Source organism: Lampetra planeri, chromosome 62 (genome assembly GCF_965212315.1).
Source record: "Lampetra planeri chromosome 62, kcLamPlan1.2.h2, whole genome shotgun sequence".
In the NCBI taxonomy this organism is placed as follows: Eukaryota; Metazoa; Chordata; class Hyperoartia; order Petromyzontiformes; family Petromyzontidae; genus Lampetra; species Lampetra planeri.
In genome coordinates this window covers 4,277,814-4,292,499 of record NC_136168.1, presented here as the reverse complement: position 1 = coordinate 4,292,499, position 14,686 = coordinate 4,277,814, and the positions used below count along the sequence as shown (strand labels likewise).

General features: G+C 54.3%; 1 protein-coding gene and 1 long non-coding RNA gene across 5 annotated transcripts in view; one reads left to right on the top strand and one right to left on the bottom strand.

Moving 5' to 3' along the window:
* Positions 1–14,686, top strand: part of LOC144736716 (uncharacterized) — a 501,200-nt gene that overhangs the window by 206,978 nt on the left and 279,536 nt on the right. The gene's annotated exons all lie outside the window — the stretch shown is intronic.
* LOC144736674 (cytoplasmic dynein 1 intermediate chain 1-like) overlaps positions 1–14,686 on the bottom strand; it is a 28,633-nt gene that overhangs the window by 9,995 nt on the left and 3,952 nt on the right. For 2 of the 4 annotated variants that reach the window (XM_078619252.1, XM_078619251.1), the window contains exons 3-11: positions 14,206–14,356; positions 13,385–13,478; positions 7,458–7,573; positions 6,928–7,020; positions 6,353–6,515; positions 4,636–4,735; positions 3,123–3,248; positions 1,043–1,189; positions 375–488 (exon numbers count right to left, since the gene is read on the bottom strand). In XM_078619252.1, the coding sequence (XP_078475378.1) occupies positions 375–488; positions 1,043–1,189; positions 3,123–3,248; positions 4,636–4,735; positions 6,353–6,515; positions 6,928–7,020; positions 7,458–7,573; positions 13,385–13,478; positions 14,206–14,356 (1,104 nt within the window). The remainder of the gene's footprint in view (positions 1–374; positions 489–1,042; positions 1,190–3,122; positions 3,249–4,635; positions 4,736–6,352; positions 6,516–6,927; positions 7,021–7,457; positions 7,574–13,384; positions 13,479–14,205; positions 14,357–14,686) is intronic. The other 2 variants (XM_078619254.1, XM_078619253.1) reach the window with 1 other exon arrangement.

Below are 14,686 nucleotides of genomic sequence, written 5' to 3'. Positions count from 1 at the left end.
ATGCTACGATGTATTCGCCGTAACAAGGTCCTCCGTGGGACATTCTTGCAAAACAGCTGACGGCTGAACGTATTGTTACCCGCGTCAGCAAATTAAAAACTAGCAAACAAACGAGGATATTCGTGTCTAGATTCTTTGGGTGGTGGCATCACAACACGTTCCTACACTATACTCGTGTGTGTGTATGTACGGTACAACAACAACTGCCGTTCACCACGGCACTTGTGCCATGCCAGGTGCACTTTGAGGCCACGTGAAGTGTCAAAGGCTCGCTGCTGACAGGCAGTCACGGAACAGACCCGGGTGCCATGGGTTGACTGACATGTGTGTGGTGTTGACAGTCCATGAGTGGGAAAGGGGGGGGGGGGTCTCACCTGGGGCTGAGAGAGCATGTCAAGATTCCAGGAGCACATCTTGCCATCGGTGGAGACGCTGATGAGGTTGTGAGCATTTTGAGTTCCCAGGACGTTGACACAGTAAACCGGATGCTGTACACACACACACAAAGATCCCCCGTATAGCCTTCACAGATTTTGGGACAAGTGCTGTTAGTGAGCACCTATGAAGGCCGGCACAGGACACGAGGGGGGTGGCGTGGTGGCAGTGGCTGCGGTTGCCATGGTGGGTGGTGGCTGTGGTTGCCGTGGTGGGCGGTGGCTGTGGTCCCCGTGGTGGGTGGTGGCTGTGGTCCCCGTGGTAGCAGTGGCTGTGGTTGTGGTTGCTGTGGTGGTGCCAGCTGCAGCGGTGGCTGCGGTTGCCATGGTGGGCGGTGGCTGCGGTTGCCATGGTGGGTGGTAGCTGCGGTTGCCATGGTGGGCGGTGGCTGCGGTTGCCATGGTGGGTGGTAGCTGCGGTTGCCATGGTGGGCGGTGGCTGCGGTTGCCGTGGTGGGCGGTGGCTGTGGTCCCCGTGGTAGCGGTGGCTGTGGTTGTGGTTGCTGTGGTGGTGCCAGCTGCAGCGGTGGCTGCGGTTGCCATGGTGAGCGGTAGATGCGGTTGCCGTGATGGGCGGTGGCTGCGGTGGCGCGGTGTGCCTCCCGTACCGTGTGTGCGGCGGCCGAGAGAGGCGTGCGCTGCACGGGCGTGCGCTTGTTGGAGCGGTTGTCCCACAGCACGATCTGTCCCGAGTAGGTGCCGCCCACCACCAGGTTCGGGTGGAAACGCGCGAAGCAGGCGGACATCACCGACGACTGCACACACGCACAGTGGCACACACGCACAGTGGCACACACGCAGGCATGCACGGGTGGCAGGACACACACACACAGCGGTACACGTACGCACAGCGGTACGCATGCACGGCGGCACACACAACACGCACGGCGGCAGTACACGCACGCAGACACACACACGCACGCACGGCGGCACACACACGCACGGTGACACACACACGCACGGCGGCACACACACGCACACACACACACGCATGCACACACGCTGGAACACACACACACCCAGACGGCGGCACACACGTACGCATGCATGCACAGCGGAACATCATGCACACCCACACGGCAGCACATGACTACTAGAATGTAACGCGCGTGAAGTCACTCCACATGCCGCACTCCCCCCCCACCCCCCGTCATTTATATTCATGAGCGGGTGGATTTTTACACTCGCGCAGAAGGTCGAGCAGAAATCATTCTTTTAGCAAATTCGCTTTAAGTTTGACGTTTCTTTATTGAAAGTGAATCTAATAGATAATACCACGCAGCACCAAAGTGGATTTGGTGTCTTTATTTATTTCTTCAGCACTTGAGACAAAAGGTAAGTCTCATTTATGCTTCTACATTATGGTAAAATAGACATTTCTCGGTGATTTTCCAGATATTGTATCGAATTCCAATTTATTTAAACTCCAGCGACCGAAAGCAGAAGAGAATAAAGTATCAGAGCAGTGAATTTCAACAAATTGAAGGTCAGTTATACACAGTGCTACAGTGGCATGAAGTGAGGTGTTTTATGACGTAGTTTTGTGCAAGAATCACTGGCATTACCATTTACACAAGATACAATTATACGCTGCTCATTTTTTTCGTAAATATCACAACTTCCATCCTTGGACGGGCAAACAGGCTGGTACATAAGACACCAACAACAACCGCCATTCGCCACTAAGTGGCGGTGACGTCACCACGACGCTTGTGCCAGGCCATGTGCACCTTGAGGCCACGTGAAGTGTCACAGGCATTGCGGCACACACACACACACACGGTCAGAACAGACAAAGATCTCCCATTAAGCCTCCTAGTTTTGTTGGGGAAAGTGCTGCTAGCGAGCACACAACGAGGTCAGTACTGCGAATAGCGTCGATTGTTTCAACCCGAAAAGCACAGCCGGTTAAGCAAGAATCGTTCTCAGGAGGGTCCCGCTCGATTGAGGTTTCAGCACAATTCCACTCGTGTTAGTGTGGATTAGCGTGCATGCAGACTGGAGGACCCAGACAAAAACTCGCCCACTCAACTCTGACATTTCCTGGGCCACCCCACGGCACACGCCTGGTGCACCTGATAGCCGCCATGGTGGCGAAATGTTAACTACCTCGCCTGGTGTACAGGAGGTCATGGGTTCGATCCCGACCCTGACGCCTGCTGCTGTATATTTGGAGTTTGCGTGTTTCTCTCTCATCACGGGGGCTAGGAGATGTTAACTACCCCGCCTGGTGTACAGGAGGAGGTCGTGGATTCGATCCCGACCCCGACGCCTGTATTGTTAGAGTTTGCGCGTCTCTCTCCCGGTGGTCGTTTTTCGTTTTTTCCCCTCCACATTTACAATCGACATGTGTAAAGAGTATTTGGCTGCTATAAATTTCCACGGGATGATAAGCCCCCTTCGTTGGGCTATCATTTGTGGCCAGGTCACTTCTGAAAAAGAGCTACATAGCTCAGTGGGCCTTACCTGGTAAAATAAAAATCGTTTCGATCAAATAGTTTATTCTAGATTTTATTTAGAGATTTAGTTATTTTCATTTTTTGTTTTCATCTACGTGACTTTACCGAAATAACCAAAGAGTATGTTTCAATAGTTTAGTTTATCCCCAGGCAGTGTGCCATTCCAAGCATTGCGCATTGGCACGGTGGTGGCACGCACGCTGGCACGCTGGCACGGTGTGGCACGCACCTGGCAGTGAAAGATGTACTCGGGCGTGGACTTCTTGAACTTCATGTTCCAAACGAGCGCCACGCCGTCCGGCTCGTTGGGCGCCGCCTCGTTGTTACTGTACGAGGACACGAGGAGCTCCGGGTACTGCGCTCTCGTGGAGAGGAGAGCACGCACCCACACACGCACACACAGGCCCCCCCATGGTCACCACAATACCGTGCCGATCTTGCCAAGGAGCATAAACCATCAAGCGAACTCCGGTCACCCTCGCAGCGGCGGCGGCTTTCGGCTAACCATCGAACAAAAACGGCGGTCACTGCATCGCGCGCTTTCAGATGCGCTTCTGCGGCCGTCTGGAACGCTCTTCCTTCCGATATTAGGAAGCCATTGGAGCTATGCACTGTAAAATCATCGAGATTAAAAACTCATTTCTTTAGAACTGCTTTGGCGTTCAGATTGTTGTCCTTCCCCTGAACCTCCGATTAGCAAGGTTGACTACGTACGGTGCAAAAGAAGCTCAACATACATACATACATAACGAAATAAACTATTTTTATTTTAGCTGGTAAGGCCCACTAGGCTATATAGCTGTTTTCAGAAACGACCTGGCCACAAAAGATAGCTCAACGCAGTGGCTTATCACGTGGAAATGTTTAGCAGCCAAATACTCTCAACACACGTTGATTCTAAATGTTGAGAGAAAAGTCCACACGACTACGGGGAGAACGTGCATACTCGAAATATACAGCAGGCGTCAGGGTCGGGATCGAACCCAAGACCAACTGTAAAGCAGGTGAGGTAGTTAACATCTCGCCACCGCGGTGTGCACATCGATCGGAGCGTGGTCACATCTGGGTCGGTGACGCGGCCAAGTAGTGGCGCTTCAGCCACTTGTTGCAGAGGTTCAACTGCGCGTACGTGTGTGAATACACCACACACGCGTGTGATTAGACGTGTGTTAGCACACGTGTCTGTGAACGCACGTGTGTGAGCACACACGTAGTGTAGCGGTTAGCACGCAGTGTTACGAACCCGGCAACCCAGAGTTCGATTCCTACTCACGGCAGTATAGCTGAACCGGTCCTGGGCCTCCCCAAGGTTGACTCCGCCTTAAATTACGACAGGCCGCGGTGTGTATAAAACACGAGCACCGGGCGTGGCGCTGACAACACTGCACCCTCGTGCGACCTGCCAACCCCTTCATAGGCGCTCGCTAAGAGCACCTGACCTGACAAGCCTGCTGAAGGCTCTACAGGGGACCTTTATCTGTTGTGTGTGTGTCAGAGGTCGCAAACGGGTTTTGATTCCTTACCCGTACCCGCCGCACCAGGGTCGCAAATGGGTACTCGTTCCCTACCCCTACCCGTACCCTACCCGAAATGAGTGACAAACGGTTACTCACCAGTGACTCACGGCCTACCCGTACCCGTACCCGGCCGCACCAGGGTACGGGTAGCCGGGTATCGGGTAGGGTACGGGTATCGGGTACCCGGTTGCGACATCTGGTGTGTGTGTGTGTGTTTGCCAGCACCTGTGGGGACCAGTCCATGCAGGTGACGATGCGGTGCTTGCACCAGTGCTCGTCATAGAACTGCCGCTGCATGGACAGCTTCACGCCCGCCTGCATCTCCCTGCACGCAGCGAGGGCCGCCAAGTACTCCGATCATTATTATTATATCAGTTATTTTTCGATTCAAAGCTTTCGTGACTGTAGGGATTCATATTCTTGGTTCTTTCTTTTACGCGACTTTACCGAAAGAACCAAGAATATATATCAGATATTATTTAGATATTATTTATTTAGGATCGTTCACTCAGCAAAGTCTCACCGAGTCTTTTCAGGAAGGTCCTGCTAGGTCTTTCAAAGTTGGGGGGGGGGGGTGACAATTGGTATCTGTTTCCCCAATTAAGATTGGTCTGCAAAGAATTCGTTAAATTATGCAAAAAACTTAATCAACCAAACGCTTCACCGATACAGCCGAGGGCTCGGAGGCTTGCACCCGTCTAGCTATCGTGGCCGTGCCCACCGTTGTCGCCTGTTCACGGACGGCGTCCACGTGCGTCTCCAAAACGAAACCGGAAGAAAAAGTTAAATAACTTAGCAGTACCGAGGCTCCCACAAGGCCATGCGGGAGGGCGTGTGGCACAGTTTGGCGCCGGGTATCGTAAAGCGCGGTCGTGTCGCTACGCTTCTCTGCGGTGAGTACGTGGTTAAAAACAACGGCGTTACTACGCCTTTCTAAATAAAATTTAAGCGGAGCCGTTTGCGTGTTCCGAGATTCAGCGGTGAGCTGGACACCCGTCCTGTAACTTGCAGACGTCTTGGAACGGGAAACGGTTAAACAAAAGCTTTGCTGGCTGGTTGGAGGGAGCGACGTACCGGTCACGTCCAAAGGACGTGTGGGGGGCCTGCTAGTCTCAATAAATACCAAACCTGCATTCTAGAAAGGGATGAGCGCATTTGTGTACAATGGCGCTAGCTTTACATCGCATCTCAAGGTTGTAAGCAGCACCTGCAAATGGGATGCTGGCGGGGGCGGTGGTGACATACGACGGATGGATAAAACACAAACTATGCAGCCGTGCATGACGATGATGATGACGACGATAACGACGATGATATTCCACCATTGGTACCTCATTTGCCAGTAAAAAATATAATTGTTTTTTTTACCCTCTTATCTGGCAACAAAACTGACACCTTTTTTACAAGGAGTCATGTTTGCATAGACCACAATACTTGCAATCATAATGCAAACAAAAAACATAACTCTGATAATGTATGCACTGTCCTTGAAGTTGATTGGTCCACACCCGAGACAGCTTTCCTTAGAGCCTAGTCTCACATGGGTTGGACCAGATGACGCCAAAAGGCGCACAACTCAAAAACAATGCACCATCAGAGTATGAGAGCTCGGGGTAAGCATTTACACCATTGGAACCTCATTTGCCAGTAAAAAATATGATAATTGTTTTTTTTACCCTCTTATCTGGCAACAAAACTGACACCTTTTTTACAAGGAGTCATGTTTGCATAGACCACAATACCTGCAGTCATAATGCAAACAAAAAACATAACTCTGAAAATGTATGCACTGTCCTTGAAGTTGATTGGTCCACACCCGAGACAGCTTTCCTTAGAGCCTAGTCTCACATGGGTTGGACCAGATAACGCCTTTTGGCTGATCCAACCCATGTTGGACGATGATATTGATAACGATGACGACGACAATGATGGCGACACGCACCCCTCCTTCTCCAGGCCGTCGCGGCCACTGTAGTCGAAGAAGATGTCGCCCTCCTCGGCGAGCGCACGCTCGATGATGCGCGTGCTGCGCGTGAAGAAGCCCAGGAAGTCGTGCGAGGCGAGGATCTGCTGCTTCTCTTCCTCGGTGAGCTCGTGCGTGGCAGCTGGGATGACACGGCGGCACCGCGCGGGAGCGGTTCACGGGGTTAGGATTCGGGGGGTGGACAGCAGTGGGGGTTAAAGGGGTCAGGGTTAGAATTCGGGGTTTGCAGAGCAGAGGAAGGGGTAAGGGTTAGGGGTTAGAGTTAGACGTTGGCACAGCGTGGGAGAGTAGAGGTTAGGTTCAGGGTCAGGAGGCGGATCTGTTCTGACGACCGTTCCCGCTGGTCAATCGGCGGAAGCCCATCACCGGGCACGGACGAGGCGGCGTCGAGTGCCGGGCAGCGCGAGAGTCAGGTCACCCGCGGCGACGGCTCGTTAGTAAATACGGTGACGCCGCCACCGTCACGACACCGGGGCGGAGAGGGACACGGTGCGCAGCCACGGGACGATGGCTCTTCGCGACGAGCTCCTCACCATCCTTCTCCTCCTCCTCCTTCTGCTCCACCAGCGCTTCGGGCTCCGAGGAGGGTTTCTGCGCCGCCACCTCATCCTCCTCGTCCTCCTCGTCTGGCACCAGAGAGGATGAGAGAAGGCCGATGAGGGTGAGCAGCAGCGGCAGCGTGCGTGAGCACGTGACAGCGTGTGTGTACACGAGTGTGTACACGAGTGTGTGTGAGTGTGTGTTGTGGGGAGCACTAGTGTAGCGGTTAGTGTGCCGCACTACGAACCCGACCAACACCAGTGATGATTATTTGATCCGGTTCTGGATCTCCCCTAGGTCGACTCAGCCTCAAATGAGTATCTGGTGCGGTGTGTAAACATCACCACTGGGGAGACAAAGGCGGTCGGGCGTGGCGCTGGCCACCCACGTCCTCGTGTGCCGTGCCGGCCTTAATAGGTGCTCGCTAACAGCACCTACCCCAACTGACTGTGAAGGCTACATGGGGGATCTTTGCGTGTTGAGTGTGTTGAGCGTGTTGAGTGTGTTGAGCGTGCGTGAGCACCTGCGGGGTGGCTGGTGGGGAATGGCGTCTGCGTCTCCTTGGCGTAGGTGACAAGCTCCCGTGGCGGAAAGTCCACCTGCGTCACCTTGGCCAGGCCCAGCTTGTGGCCTCTCCGCCTGGTGGGGGTCGCGGCATCCCACACAGAGGGCCGGCCGACACGCGCCACAACACACCACCCAACGCACACAACACCATGCCCATCCCACACACAGGGCCGGCAGACGCACGCCACAACACACCACCCAACGCACGCAACACCATGCCCATCCCACACACAGGGCCGGCAGACGCGCGCCACAACACACCACCCAACGCACGCAACACCATGCCCATCCCACACACAGGGCCGGCCGACACGCGCCACAACACACCACCCAACGCACACAACACCATGCCCATCCCACACACAGGGCCGGCAGACGCACGCCACAACACACCACCCAACGCACACAACACCATGCCCATCCCACACACAGGGCCGGCAGACGCGCGCCACAACACACCACCCAACGCACGCAACACCATGCCCATCCCACACACAGGGCCGGCCGACGCGCGCCACAACACACCACCCAACGCACGCAACACCATGCCCATCCCACACAGAGGGACGGTCGACGCGCGCCACAACACACCACCCAACGCACACAACACCATGCCCATCCCACACACAGGGCCGGTCGACGCGCGCCACAACACACCACCCAACGCACACAACACCATGCCCATCCCACACAGAGGGACGGTCGACGCGCGGCACAACACACCACCCAACACACACAACACCATGCCCATCCCACACACAGGGCCGGCCGACGCGTGCCACAACACACCACCCAACGCATACAACACCATGCCCATCCCACACACAGGGCCGGCCGACGCACGGAACAACACACCACCCAACACACACAACACCATGCCCATCCCACACACAGGGCCAGCAGACGCGCGGCACAACACACCACCCAACGCACGCAACACCATGCCCATCCCACACAGAGGGCCGGTCGACGCACGGCACAACACACCACCCAACGCACACAACACCATGCCCATCCCACACAGAGGGCCGACCAACGCACGCCACAACACACCACCCAACGCACACAACACCATGCCCATCCCACACAGAGGGCCGACCAACGCACGCCACAACACACCACCCAACGCACACAACACCATGCCCATCCCACACACAGGGCCGGCCGACACACGCCACAACACACCACCCAACGCACGCAACACCATGCCCATCCCACACAGAGGGCCGACCGACGCACGCAACACCAAGTCGTGCCACCCAACGCACGCAACACAAAGCCACTCGCGCAACACCGCGCCATCCAACGCAAGCAACACCACGTCACCCGACACACAGAGCCGGCCGACGCACCACGCCACACCGCACCATACCACCCAACGCACGCAACACCACGTCACCCAACACCGCAACCATGCCACGCACACACACCAACGGCGCCACACGACCCAACACACATCGACACACACAGAGACCACCGCACCATCCCACACACGCAGCACCACACCACCACACAAAGACACAGTAAAGCACGATCCCACACACACACACACACCACCGACAAACACACAACACCATGGAGTTAACAACAGTCATGTCTTTTCCACCCCAGCTCTTCACGTATTTTATCTTTAGCCGTGGGACTGTTTCGCCGAAAAAAATTGGCTTAAAAAGTTTGTTTTGATATTGTCCTGCTGACGATCCAGGTCACCCTCGCAAAGGAGACACAGCATCTCGCTTTGGGTGCTCACCTGGGTGAAATAAAGGTAACTGACGAGTCAGGCACAAGTGACCGTGTGGATATGAAAAAAAAATCGCCAATTAGAATCAATCGATGTCTGCGATTATCCGAGTCGCGTCATAATAACGCCACCAGTACTAAAACTAAACTATTTTTTTTTTTACCAGGTAAGGCGCACTGAGCTATACATCTCGTTTCCAGAAGCGACCTGGCAATAAATGATAGCCCAATGAAGTGTCTCATCACGTGGAAATATATAGCAGCCAAATACTCTGAACGCGTGATGTCGATTCTTAAATTTGGAGGGAAAAACCGTAGGACCCGGAGAAAAATCCAAGCGACCACGGGGAGAGAGAGAGACACGCAAAACTCCAAATATACAGCAGGCGTCAGGGTCGGGGATGAAACCCACGACTTCCTGCATACCAGGCGAGGTAGTTAACAACTGGGCACCGTGGCGTCAGCAATGGGGGCATCGCGTCGGCGAGCGGCGTTAGAAGGGGACTCCACAGAACTCCTCCTGAGGGCCACTTCAAAATGCCTCTCTCGTTGGCACGCCACACGCTCCGCAGAGGTCGTCTGGCGCTGCGTGCCCTCTCGTCGCTTGGAGTCTGTGGTCTCTCGCAGCCGAGCAACGGCAGATCACATGACCTATATATTAATTTTTTTGAGCGGAACAGTGCCAAAGCCTACGAGCGGTGAAAAACGCATTTTTCACCTGCGCCGTCACCAACTGCAACTCCACTACACGACAGGAAGGAGCGATGTTGAACGAGCGCGTCAAAGCGATGGGAACTAAATGCCTTTCGCCGGCGGCGGCGGCGGCTCTCGCGCAAAACGCCGGGATGCCAAGCGACTGCGGCACAAATGAAAATACCAAAGCGCTAATTTAAATATTAAATGCGTCGTTAAACACCCCCACCACCCGACACAGCCAATGAGTGAAGTTTTGCCAAGTAAACAAAACGTTAATTCTAGATATGAAGCTTTCGTGACTGCAAGGATTCATACTGTTAAGTTTTTTCGGTAAAGTCACGTAGGTAAAAAAATGAAATAAAAATAAAAAAAATAATAAAAATCACAACGTTTCGGAGACTTGTGTTTCCTCCGAAACGTCGTGATTTTTATTATTTTATTTGTATTAATTTTTATTTCATTTTTTTACCTACGTGACTTTACCGAAAAAACTAACAGTATAAACAAAACGTGCCAATTAGTTACCAGTTCAGCGCTAACCGGTTGTGCGTTGGGAGAGTAAACCCACAACAACATTTACAATTCGAGTACCGTGACGTTACGCCAGTCATTACAGCAAAAAGCCTCATCCGGCGACAGCCTGAATTGTGGGGAAATTCCTCCTGTTTCGGTCTTAAATCGAGGTGGGGGGTAAATGTGATGTAGTCACTTGTGAGCCAATCAGGCGCGAAGACCAGAGGGGGGGGGGTGTTAATGTATTAAATGTGAAGCAAGGCTAATGAAGAGCAACAACGCCAAGCTGGTGTGCGTCCAGCGAAGCGTCGCAGCCAGGGAGAGAACAAGCTACAAATACAGGAAGCCTGATCACGTGGGCCACGTGCGTGCGTGCGCGTGCGTGCCATGTGCGAGCCGGCCCTTCTCGGTGGGCAACACGGCAAGAACGATGGAGCGGGTAAGAGAGAGAGAGAGGGGGAGAGAGGAGAGCGAGATAGCCAGTGGGTGAAAGAGTGAGGTGGGTGAGAGAGAGTGAGGCGGGTGAGATGAGAGTGGGTGAGAGAGAGTGGGTGAGAGAGAGTGGGTGAGAGAGAGTGGGTGAGAGAGAGTGGGCGAGAGAGAGTGGGTGAGAGAGAGTGGGCGAGAGAGAGTGGGCGAGAGAGAGTGGGCGAGAGAGAGTGGGCGAGAGAGAGTGGGTGAGAGAGAGTGGGTGAGAGAGAGTGGGTGAGAGAGAGTGGGCGAGAGAGAGTGGGTGAGAGAGAGTGGGTGAGAGAGAGTGGGTGAGAGAGCGTGAGGCGGGTGAGATTAGAGTGGGTGAGAGAGAGTGGGTGAGAGTTAGGGAGAGAGCGAGCGGGCGAGACATTGCGAGAGTGCGTGGTGACCCGATTTCGATTCCTGCTCATGGCCAACAGCAGTAACATTTATCTGAACCGGTTGGGCCTCCCCTCAGTCGACCTTAGCCCCAAATGAGAGTACCTGGTTGCAGTGTGTAAACACCGCCACTAGGGATACAAAGACGGCAAGGCGTGGTGCTAGCCACATGTGCCGTGCCGCCTTTCACAGCTGCTCGCGAACAGCACTTGCCCCAAAAGTATGTTAAGGCTATACAGGGGACCTTTATCTTTGAGAGTGGGTGAGTGAGTGCGAGTGGGTGGGTGGTAGAGCGAGTGGGTTGGACGTGCGGGTGCGAGAAAAGCAGCGGCGAGGCAGCGAGAGAGGGAGCAACGGCCGAGAGAACAAGCAAGCGCAGAGGTGCGCGAGTGAACGGGTGGGAGGGAGCAAGCGAGCGAGCGATGGGATTGCGAGGGAGAGCGAGTGAGCAGGTGGAAGTGAGTGAGCGGGCGTAAGAGAGCCGGCAGGAGAGGGTGGTGGGCGAGTAAGCGGCGGGAGGGAGCGAGCGAGCGATACCCTGACTCAGAGTCTGCGAGGAGCTGTAAAACCGTGGGGTCAGAGTCCCACTGCAGGGTCCTTCCGTGCGCAGCGTGAAAACGTAACCGCAGGGTTAGTGGGTTAGTAGAGCGGCGCAAAAACACTCGCAGCAGCAGCAGCACAAACAAAGACAAAGACCCCGCCCCGCATAGCCTTAACAGACTGTTGGGACAAGTGCTGTTAGTGAGCACCTATGAAGGCCGGAACGGCACACGAGGGGACACGGACACACAAATACATAGACGTGCACATTGAGACACGGACACACAGAGAAACAGGCGTACACAGATGCAAAGACAAAGATCCCCTGTAAAGCCTGTAACAAACTGTTGGGGCAAGTGCTGTTAGCGAGCACCTATGAAGGCTGGAAAGGCACACGAGGGGGTGGGTGGCCAGCACCACGCCCGGCCGCCTTTGTCTCCCGAGCGGCGATGTTTACACGCCGCACAAGGTACTCATTTAAGGCTGAACCGACCTAGGGGAGGCCTAGGACCGATGCAGATATTCGTCACTGGTGTTGTCCGTGAGTGGGATTCAAACTCGGGTCGTCTGGTTTGTAGCGCAGCGCTAACCGCTACGCTACACACACACAGACAGACTCGTTAAGCAGAACGGAAGCGTTCGGTCGCTGCACCGGTCTGCCCAGATTACGGTGCCTCGCGTTTCCAAAACACCGAGCAGTGACCACCGCCGTAGCCATTGACAAACGCCGCCGTCTAACGCAGATCACAACAACGTCGGCTCGGTCGGAGCAGAGGGAGCGTGCATTTGGCATTCTTCTTCGTACGGCTCATGCTGACGTAGAGCGGCAGCTGTAATTTTACGTCGAGGTGACGGATGAGCCGGATTTACTGCGGAGTCAGGAGTGGCAAAGTGATGAGTCATCGCTGCTGTGGCGATGCCACCCTCCTTCCTTCGTATTTGTGAATCGAGTCGTTGTATAGTCATTAAATGTTCATCGAATTATGTATTAATTTTCCAGAATTTACCTCTTCATGCACACATGGTTGCCTAGTACATCGTCTTGACATGCCCTTGCATTCAGACAATGATGGTGATAAATCATTATAAACTACTTTTTTTACTTCACAAGGTAAGGCCCACTGAGCTGTATAGCTCTTTTTCAGAAGTGACCTGGCCATAAATGATAGCCCAATGAAGATGCTTATCATGCGGAAATGTATAGCACCCAAAAACTCTTAAACGCGTGATGTTGATTCCAAATTTGGATGGAAAAACCGAAGGACCCGGAGAAAAATCCACGCCAACACGGGGAGAGAGACAACGCAAACTCCAAATATACAAACATTGTCAGGGTCGGGATCGAACCCACGCCCTCCTGCATAACAGGCGAGGGAGTTAACATCTCCTAGCCACCGTGGTGCCCTGTATACAGTCCAACAAAACCCCACCATCGACACGGCGCGGGGAGGCCTTCATCCAGCAGTGTATTGACAATGGCCTGTGAGAGTGACAATGCAGGCTGAGCATTGTGGGATGGCGAGTGGGACGGGGCTCCGGTACCTTCCGGCGGCCACCGTCTCCATGGACTCCTGGCTGCCGGTCTCGCTGGGCGTGCTCACCGCCTTGGACAGCGTCGGCGAGTCCTGCACCGAGGCTGTGGACAGATGCACGCGGTCACGTGGGGAGCAACAACTTGTATTTAAGGGCTTGTCTCTTGGAATTTTGCCTCACCTGATGCAGTAAATTTAGCTGTGATGGTCCCACCTGATGACGGAGACTTGTGTTGCCTCCGAAACGTCGTGATTTATTCTTTTATTTCTATTATTAGTTCTATAATTTTGTTATTTATTTTTATTTTTACCTACGTGACTTTACCGAAAAAACCTAAGAGTACACGCATGGAGCACATGTGGAGAACACGCACGCAGCACGCACGCGGTGCTCACAGGCACGGAGCACAAGCGTGGTACACACACACACGGAGCACACACGGGGTGCACACACACGTGGAGCACACACGCGCAAAGCACACACGCGCGGAGCACACACGCATGGAGCAGGCACAAGTGGAGCACACGCGCATTGCTCGCACACACGGAGCACAAGCGTGGTACACACACGCGCGGAGCACACGCACAGCACACGAGCAATGGATAAATATCGTTTGCAGGCTATTGAGAACTGGCCGGCCTCATGTGCTCACGGTCCGTATGAAATAGTCTATATGAATTTAAGACATGGGCCATATCAATTTAAGACGTGGTCCGGATGAAATTTAGTCGAAGGCCGTATGAAGTGACGACGTTGCCCGTGCGAAATGAAGTTGTGTGGGCAGCATCCAGGCCCATGGGCCACAGGTCCACTCCAGGACTCATCATCACCGAGGAGAGGGAGGGAGGTGGTGTTGCTGGTGGGTTGCGTACACAGCGGGGCATCGGCGGGAATCCCCATGCTCTGCAGGAGGGCGTCCGTCTCCCTTCGCTTCTTCTCCAGATCCGACTCATCGGGCGCCGGCTCCTTCTTGACGTCCACCTGCACAGGACACCGGCAACGGCGCCAGAAAAACACCCAGAGAGTCGGCACGGCAGCTCAGGAGACACCGAGCCGGCAGCAAGCCGAGAAGCCTGCGGTTTGAATGCAGGTTTCGGCTATTCCTGGTTTTACACCGAGTTCTCGATGGTCACAGGCCACCCCCCCCCAGCCCCGTGGCAAACGACCGCGTACAGGATTCTTTCACTCAAATTCGCCTCGTTCCACCTGACGCGCACACACAGAGCGCGACGCACTACTCGTGGCACAGCTCCTGAACGGGAATGTCTTCGACACGAAGCAGACTGCACAATTGGAATAAAAGATGGTGAA